Here is a 9,840-nt window from a genome sequence, read left to right as displayed (position 1 = left end):
CCGCAGGTGTTCCTGAGGGCCTTGATCTTCAGTCGTGGTTGAGGTTGTCTACGCTCCCCGCCCGCAGGTGTTCCTGAGGGCCTTGATCTTCAGTCGTGGTTGAGGTCGCCTCCGCTCCCCACCCGCAGGTGTTCCTGAGGGCCTTGATCTTCAGTCGTGGTTGAGGTCGCCTCCGCTCCCCACCCGCAGGTGTTCCTGAGGGCCTTGATCTTCAGTCGTGGTTGAGGGTCGCCTTCGCTCCCGCCCGCAGGTGTTCCTGAGGGCCTTGATCTTCAGTCGTGGTTGAGGTCGCCTCCGCTCCCCACCCGCAGGTGTTCCTGAGGGCCTTGATCTTCAGTCGTGGTTGAGGTCGCCTCCGCTCCCCACCCGCAGGTGTTCCTGAGGGCCTTGATCTTCAGTCGTGGTTGAGGTTGTCTACGCTCCCCGCCCGCAGGTGTTCCTGAGGGCCTTGATCTTCAGTCGTGGTTGAGGTCGCCTCCGCTCCCCACCCGCAGGTGTTCCTGAGGGCCTTGATCTTCAGTCGTGGTTGAGGGTCACCTCCGCTCCCCACCCGCAGGTGTTCCTGAGGGCCATGATCTTCAGTCGTGGTTGAGGGTCGCCTTCGCTCCCGCCCGCAGGTGTTCCTGAGGGCCATGATCTTCAGTAGTGGTTGAGGTTTTCTACGCTCCCCGCCCGCAGGTGTTCCTGAGGGCCTTGATCTTCAGTCGTGGTTGAGGTTGTCTACGCTCCCCGCCCGCAGGTGTTCCTGAGGGCCTTGATCTTCAGTCGTGGTTGAGGTCGCCTCCGCTCCCCACCCGCAGGTGTTCCTGAGGGCCTTGATCTTCAGTCGTGGTTAAGGTCGCCTCCGCTCCCCACCCGCAGGTGTTCCTGAGGGCCTTGATCTTCAGTCGTGGTTGAGGGTCGCCTTCGCTCCCGCCCGCAGGTGTTCCTGAGGGCCATGATCTTCAGTAGTGGTTGAGGTTTTCTACGCTCCCCGCCCGCAGGTGTTCCTGAGGGCCTTGATCTTCAGTCGTGGTTGAGGTCACCTGAGCTCCCCGCCCGCAGGTGTTCCTGAGGGCCTTGATCTTCAGTCGTGGTTGAGGTTGTCTACGCTCCCCGCCCGCAGGTGTTCCTGAGGGCCATGGACGTGGCCGTCGGCTGGCTGAAGGCCCAGACGGTGAAGTGGGTGCCCGACAGGGAGCAGCTGCTCGGCACCGCCTTCGACGTCGCCGGCAGGGTCTACCTGAGGCAGAAGACCTTCTCGTACGAGCACTTCGCCCGCGGGCAGGAGAACCGCGTGACGAGGCTGTTCCTCGGACTGCCGGTGGCCGGGCGCAGCCAGGTGGACGCGGCGTTCGACAAGCTCAACAAGCCCCTCATCAACTGCAGGTACCGCGCCGTCGGTCAGTCGCCTCCAGGATATACTCCGCATACTCGGGCCAACGTCACCCGTTAATTGACCCCGTGAGACTTGTCAGGCATTTCAACTGGGTAACTCTAGATTCGATATTTCTTTTAACGACGGTCATTAACGGGGACGCACCACAACGCCGAACGTACAATAACGCCGAAAACCATAACGCCGAATGCCAAATTGACTACAACGCCGACAGCTAGAAAACTGCTGTGTACCACAACGCCGAATTACCACAACGCCGAAATACATTAAAGCCGAGAAATGTCATTGCAGGACTACCACAAAGGTTAGGTAAGGTAAGGTTAGCACACAAATTCATTCAGTGGTTTTTCATTTTGCTCCGATGGCTTCCCCTTCCCGCAGCAAAATTTTTCGTCGTTACAGTATTTCGGCGTTGTGGTACACAGCAGTTTTCTAGCTGTCGGCGTTGCGGTCAATTTGGCATTCGGCGTTATGGTATTCGGCGTTATTGTACGTTCGGCGTTGTGGTAACGACCCATCATTAACTGGCCCATAGTCCTCCAGATTATCAGTGAACCAATAGCATAAGCAGCAAAAAGGTATAATTTTTTTTTTTAATTTTAGCATATCACGAAATGAATCCGCGAATATTTTTCTGTCTCTAGTAATCCAGCATTCGAGAAAAAAAAACACACAATTGCTCGTTGCAGTAAAAATAATTACAACTTTACTGTACACAATATTGATCTGAAAGCTTTTAACATCCAAGCTGGTTGTATTTTACTGAATAAGTCGTCAGTATAGTGTGTCCCAGAACTCAACGACAAACCGAGAACCGATGACAGGCCAAATGATAATGTTTCTTATCAAAAAGATTTTTAAAGGGTACTTTTTGAGATTTAAATATTTTTTTATTTTAGTATTAAAATCCCCATCCTGTACCAAATTATTACGTACTGTTACTACAAATTTTGGTTTTATAGTCATAAATAACCCTATTAACGGTTAACTCATACTGTACAAACATTTTAGCCTTACTATGCTAACTTAGCATTATTTGAAAATATGGCTTATTGTAGCAAATACCTTACTAAGTTAGAAATTAGTTTTCGTTTAAGCTACGAATAGTAAAAGTTATCCTTTAAAAATGTTTAACTCGTAAGCCGTGCAAATATTTTCACGAAAAGTAAATCATGTTTGATTTTATTTTTAATTTAGATAAATAATAGGGTTATTCATGATTGCATAAAATAAATTTACTCGCAGAAACTATGTAATAGTTTAGTGTGAGGCGGTAATTTCAAAATTGTTTAAAAGAACTGCACTTAAGTAAAAAAAACAGGCACTTTGTGAATTTTAGTTTTTTGATCAAAAGGCCTAATTGGTTAGCTAGATTTTAAAATCTCAGAACTGAGACAATCTGTACATGAAACTACTTGCTCTAATGAATGGTGAATAAGAACAATTCCAAGCAAGACTATTTTCTCCTTACATTGTCTAGTAGTTTATTTTCGAATCTTAGTAGCGCCCTTCTTTGTGACCAGGGCATATAGCATCATTTGTCTGTAAAATCTCTTGAGGTAGTTCGCAGTCCCATCCAGTCTCCAGAAATGTTGAGATAACATCTGTATTAACATTCCATCTTGCCTGCCAGCAAGTTATCAGGATCCGCCAGAAGATGCATCGGACATCAATCTACTTGGTCTGGCTCTGCTACTTGGTGTATCTACTACCGAAGTCGATGAGGTTATATGGGCTGGCCTTCTTTATGAAATGTATATGCATGTCATAGAAGTAAATTTGCATGGTCCGCCTGAAGAAAGACATTGGTGTTGGTGAACATCTCTAGCGTGCTTCTACATGCTGAATATTTTGGCACTGTGCGCTTAACTGTATGAGCAGTATGTATGGACCATGCATCCACCTTAATGAAGTTAATATTAGTAGTTATACTCGAACGATTTTGATTATGGTAAGTCAACCTGTGGGAATGCTGCTACTGATGCCGGCATTGACTGTCTCTTTGATATGTCTGTATGGGAGGGTCATGTTCCATAAATGAACATGTGTGGTGTTATAGGTAAAGTCATGGGGATAGACAGGAACATCTGAGTGCTGTTATTAATGCTGACAATGTCTGATTCGTTGATGTGCCCATTTATGCCGACCATCTACTAGAAACGTTCGTGTGTGTTGTATCAACCTAGTTACTGGGATCACATGGAAGATGGTGATTATGGTGACAAACCAATAAGAGTGGCGTTTGTACCGCTTTGTTTATACCATGTTGGCTGACGATCTTCTTGAAAATACACACGCACAGCATTGCAGGCAATTCACAGGGATCATCTGCAAGATGCTGAGGACAGCGACCATTCCATAAGAGTGCATGTGTTGATAGTGGCGATGCTTGTCTTGTTGATTTGTCAATAAGGACTGACAATTTTCTTGAAATACACGTGCTTGACGGTGCAGGCAAGTCGTGTGAATTAACCGGAATATGTTGAGGATGGCGACTAACATGTTATGTTGGAGATTTTCGTCTCGTCGCTTCGTTGGTATTGGCTGGATATCATCATTAAATTCACATGCGCATCGTTTCAGGCAAGTCACGGGAATTTAATGGAAGATGCTGAGAACTGCAACTAAACTTAAGGTTTCCCTTACTGATGCTGGTGATATTGGTGTCCCATTGATTTGTTGGTATGGGCTGACCGTCTTCTAAAAATACACGTGTGCAGCCATGGGAATCACCCAAAAGATTTTGAGAACGATAACGTTATTCATTCTGGCAATGCTTGAAGGATATAGTTGATTTGACCATAAAGGCTGACAATCATTTTGAGATGCACATGTGTAGGGTGCAGGCAAGTAGCGAGGATCGGCAGGAAGATGTTAATGACGATGACCAACCTAAAGGAGTTGTGTTATTGATGTATGCAATAAATATCGCAGGCTTTCACGGCCAATGTCTGCAATTTTCTTGGCTTCTGGGTGAAGACCGTGTCAGGTAATAGTCTTGCGACGTTTCGGCAGTCATTGCAGCTGCCATCATCAGGTAGACTAAGTATTGAGTCAGACTATTAATTGACACTGTCTGCACCCAGAAGCCAAGGAAAGGATGTTGGCAATGTTTGTACGCGTGGGCCGACCATCTTGCAGGCAAGTGACGGGGGTGGCCCGCAAGATGCTGCGGTCGGCGACCAGCCCGGCAGAGCGCTGCTACCACCTGCACACGCTGGCGATGTGCGCCTCGCTGACGGGCCGCTACGGGCCGGCCATCTCCGACGCGCGCCGCTGCGCCGACGAGGCCCACGGCGCAGGCCTGGCCGCCTGGCAGCTGAACGGGCTGCTGCTGCTGTTCAGGTCGCTGGCGCGCCACGGCCGCAAGGTGGAGGCCCTGTACGCGCTCGACGAGGCGGAGGGCGTGGCCCGACCGGGCGACATGCACGACGTCCTCGACTTCATCGAGGAGGTACCTGTGCGGTCTGCCTCACGCTTGGACTGCAGCGTAAATAGCGAGCATTGTTGCCAGATGTCTGCGCCACCTTTAATCATAATACGTTTGTTATTTTTGACGTGACAAGGTCTAATAAATCGATGAACACCAGCTGCACGCATGAAAAAGGATGACTCATTGTCCCATTACGAACATTGTCCCGTTACGCACATTATCCCGTTACGCACATTGTCCCGTTACGCTTTGTCCCGTTACGCTCATTGTACGCTTGCGCCGCATCTATCTCTCTTCCACTCGATTGGAAAAACCGTCGATTTGACTTTTTCGAGGCACATTAAACTTGAAACACTCCCCATTCGTTTCCTACTTTTCCTATCATCGTCCTATCCTTAACAGAATAACACAGATTGGAAGAAGTTAAATAGCAAACATGCATAAAAGTTATAATTAAAATGATCTGTTCGTTGAAGTAGTAAAAATATTTTAATTAATGAGTGCAAATAAAAGTAAATTTATCAATTAAATTGTAGATTTCATTTCACTCCTTCTTTATATCCATACAAAATAGTGATAATTCAATAAAAATGATTCAATTATATTCATAAAATTATGCAATCATTTCATCGATGTTTTGTTATGACGTCACGTTAAACTATCGTCCGTAAACCGACTTTACAGACAATCAATTTTTTAATTTAACTCTTTGTTGATTTTACTAAGACTAGAAATTAGTGTTTATTTACATTATTATCACAGTGGTAGTCATTCTGATAAAAAATAATTCAAAACTAAAAGCCGATTTTTCTTGCACTAGAGAAACTATTTGTAGCAGTCCGTCACTATTCATAACGAAGCATTCCATAAAATTATGTACAATGCTGAAAAGAGCAAATAATTTTAATTTTAAATTAGATAAAACAATTGTTGAAAAATGCAATTAAATGAAAGATGTCAACTTTTGATAACCACTCCATATAAATAAATAACGAATATTATCAGATGATGCTCTTAATGAAATACAACAGAAAAAAATGAATTTCCAGAATTCTCATTACAAATTTTACTTAACAAACTATGATTTTTAAGATATATTTTATAAAATTTTCACTGCAATACTGTTTTGTTTGAAAATATTTTGCCCAATTGTGTATATCGGGCAACAGAGCACACAGAAACAAGTGCAGCACTGGTAGCTGATATTGCGTATTGGAAAGATAGTAAATTCCCATTTAAGTGGACACAGAAATCTAAGGATGAAATGCGTTAAACAGTGTCATACTGCCGTTGGGTGTACATTGAACCGATATACGATAGATATAAACCTCGATTGCCTCAGGAAAATTAATAACTTTAAGTTAAGATGGCAAAAAAAAAATAATAACTATAGGATACAGTAACAGAAGACATCAAAACTCCTAGTTTACCCTCACCAGAGTTTGGTTCTAGTTGAAAAAATTATTATTGTTGTTATTATTGTTGTTGTGAGAATCTGCTGTTATGGTTAAACAGAGAGCAACGAATTTTGCAATGCTTAAAAGTTAAGTGCTCCATGGCACAAAAAGGTTTTTCGTCACTTTTTATGTTACAATTTTGATCCTCAAATGTATAATATATTTTGAGCCGAATAAGTAACACTATACCATGGATATATTTATGAACAAGTGTAATGGGTTCAAACTGGTACTTGTATCAATGCGTATTTGCTGGTCTTTCTTCATTACTGTCCACGACTGTACGAACATTGCACGTGGACATAGTCTGCCGCGGAAATAATCCATCTGGTAAAAGAACTCGGACAAAAGGATTCAAGTTCGGACGTGTTCCTCACCCAAAGAGGAGAACGGACTGGAGGAAAACTGTCAGAGTGTTCAGTTCGGTCGGGAAGCACCGTGTGACCACGCATCCTCGTGCTGCAGTGCAGGAGAGTGCTTGCCCAAAGAGGAGAACGGACTGGAGGAGAACTGTCAGAGTGTTCAGTTCGGTGGGAAAGCACTGTGTGACCACGCATCCTCGTGTTGCAGTGCAGGAGAGTGCTTGCCCAAAGAGGAGAAGGTGCAGGGATTGTTAGAGTGTTCAGTTCGGCCGGGAAGCACTGTGTGACCACGCATCCTCGTGTCGCAGTGCAGGAGAGTGCTTGCCCAAAGAGTAGAAGGTGCAGGGATTGTTAGAGTGTTCAGTTCGGCCGGGAAGCACTGTGTGACCACGCATCCTCGTGTTGCAGTGTAGGAGAGTGCTTGCCCAAAGAGGAGAAGGTGCAGGGATTGTTAGAGTGTTCAGTTCGGCCGGGAAGCACTGTGTGACCACGCATCCTCGTGTCGCAGCGCAGGAGAATTCTTGCCCAAAGAGGAGAAGGTGCAGGGATTGTTAGAGTGTTCAGTTCGGCCGGGAAGCACTGTGTGACCACGCATCCTCGTGTAGCAGTGCAGGAGAGTGCTTGCCCAAAGAGGAGAAGGTGCAGGGATTGTTAGAGTGTTCAGTTCAGCCGGGAAGCACTGTGTGACCACGCATCCTCGTGTTGCAGTGCAGGAGAGTGCTTGCCCAAAGAGGAGAAGGTGCAGGGATTGTTAGAGTGTTCAGTTCGGCCGGGAAGCACTGTGTGACCACGCATCCTCGTGTAGCAGTGCAGGAGAGGTCTTGCCCAAAGAGGAGAAGGTGCAGGGATTGTTAGAGTGTTCAGTTCGGCCGGGAAGCTCTGTGTGACCACGCATCCTCGTGTCGCAGTGCAGGAGAGTTCTTGCCCAAAGAGGAGAAGGTGCACGGATTGTTAGAGTGTTCAGTTCGGCCGGGGAGCACTGTGTCACCACGCATCCTCGTTTTGCAGTGCAGGAGAGTGCTAGCCCAAAGAAGAGAAGGTGCAGGGATTGTTAGAGTGTTCAGTTCGGCCGGGAAGCACTGTGTGACCACGCATCCTCGTGTTGCAGTGTAGGAGAGTGCTTGCCCAAAGAGGAGAAGGTGCAGGGATTGTTAGAGTGTTCAGTTCGGCCGGGAAGCATCGTGTGACCACGCATCCTCGTGTTGCAGTGCAGGAGAGTGCTTGCCCAAAGAGGAGAAGGTGCAGGGATTGTTAGAGTGTTCAGTTCGGCTGGGAAACATCGTGTGACCACGCATCCTCGTGTTGCAGTGCAGGAGAGTGCTCGACGAGCCGGAGGACGAGCGCTCGCCCCAGCACATCGAGATGGCGCGCGAGGAAGGGCTGCTGAAGATGATGAGGAAGGTGGGGCTCGTGCTGCGCGCGCAGAAGGTGGTCAAGAGGCTGCGGTCGCTGCCCTTCGCGGACCGCGTCAGCCTGCCGGAAGGCTTCGACCCCGCCAGCAAGGTCGTCTGAGCGGCCATCCTCTTCCTCTGTGCCAGCATCGGTCCATTCTTCTTTACACCAGCAAACTCCCCCCCCCCCCCCTTTTCCGTTCGCAGCCATCCATTCTCCTACTGTTCGCAGTCATCCTCCTTTACATTAAAACCACCCTTTCTCCTTCAGTTTGTAGCCATCCTCCTTTATATCAGCAACCGTTCTTTCTCCTTCCATTCGCAGCCATCCGTTCTCTTTCCATCCGTATCCATCCTCCTTTTTCACCAGCAAACGTATTCTCTGTCTTTCTGTTCGCAGCTATCCTACTTTTACACCACCAACCGTCTTTTCTCCTACCGTTCGTAGTTATTATCCTTTAACCAGCAACAATCCTTTATCCTTTCGTTCACAGTCATCCTCTCTCCTTCCGTTCGTAGCCATTTTCCTTTACAGCAGCGACCATCTTTTCTTCTTCCTTTCGCAGCCTTCTTCCTTTACAAAAGCAACCGTCCTTTCCCCTCCCCTTTGCTGCCAATTCGCCACCATCACAATAGCATCCAGCTTTATCCCTCCCCCCCCCCCTTTTTCAACAGCCACACTCCTCTCACTATCCTTCCCTTCACCTAGCGGCACATCTTATCACTTCCACAGTCATCTGGCATTCACCCTTCCACTGACCTTAACTATTCCGCTCCCCCCCCCCTTGCAAATAGTTATCTCTCTTTTTTCAGTTGGCCATCTTCCTCCACTATCGGCCACTCTTCGCTTCAACTGGAACAGCTTCCAACAGAATGTTTGCACTTAAAACCTGTTCAGACTCTTTCAAGTTCTTTGTTTCATTTAGTGACCGAAACACGAATCAGGCCACATTAATACTAAAAACAAATGTTAATTTGATACAAAATTGACTATTTAAATACCAAATACATTAAAATTATATTATATAATTTTAGTTGAATTTAAGTTGTGCCCCAATAATCAATCGTAATGAGTTTATGAGAGTGATGTAAATATGTTAAAGAATATAGTCCTACAACTTATATTGTTTATTAACAGAAAAATTTATATATTTTAATATTTACTACACGTGTTCCACAGGAAATCGAAATGTTATTGAAAAATTAGCGTTTAAAATAGGATTTTTTTTAACGAAATACATACACATATAGTTAAGTTTTCATAAGTTTTTTTCTTTGTTTTTCAAGGTTAAAAGATGATTTAAAGAAATAACTTTTTTTTGTTATATCTATACCCACAAACAAAATTCAAACGTACAAAAGAGCGGAACAATGGGAAAAAAAAAATCTGATTTAAAACAGAATACTTTTAATTGCTACCTTATATCTCTCTTCGTTTCACTTATGGCATTAGATTGTGCATTATGATATATTTAAGTATATTCCACATTAATTTTGATCTCATGTTTTAGAGACCAGTTTAGATGATTGAGAATTTTTCTTATACTTAAAAGAGTTCGTAAAAACTGGGACGAGCATTCTTGATGCAAGAACTGTGCAACGTAAAGGACTATTTAAAACTCTGGCTCTTGCAGTTGCTATTTCGAAAAAAAAAAAAAAAAATTTCGAAATCGATCCCGAACGACGTGTCGTTTCGATTGTGAATAATCGACTGACGAAGGCCGTGCGCGGTGATTAACGGCCATCGATCCGTCGCTGTCGGCCGGATTGTTTGCGCGCGAGATCGCTCCGCGGACCGACGGGGCGACAAGGCGTGGAA

The 9,840-nt window shown here is 45.6% G+C and overlaps 1 protein-coding gene across 1 annotated transcript; it reads left to right on the top strand.

Moving 5' to 3' along the window:
- The first annotated feature begins 1,120 nt into the window (after positions 1-1,120).
- LOC134535360 (uncharacterized) lies at positions 1,121-9,187 on the top strand. The gene is made up of 3 exons (XM_063374431.1): positions 1,121-1,368; positions 4,520-4,832; positions 7,939-9,187. Exons 1-3 carry the CDS (start codon positions 1,121-1,123, stop codon positions 8,140-8,142), a joined length of 765 nt encoding a protein of 254 aa, XP_063230501.1. The 3' UTR covers positions 8,143-9,187.
- The last annotated feature ends 653 nt before the right edge of the window (positions 9,188-9,840 follow it).

This window comes from Bacillus rossius, chromosome 8 (assembly GCF_032445375.1).
Source record: "Bacillus rossius redtenbacheri isolate Brsri chromosome 8, Brsri_v3, whole genome shotgun sequence".
Lineage (NCBI taxonomy): Eukaryota > Metazoa > Arthropoda > Insecta > Phasmatodea > Bacillidae > Bacillus > Bacillus rossius.
The sequence above is the reverse complement of the archived record's forward strand: the minus strand, read 5'-3'. Positions and strand labels throughout refer to the sequence as shown.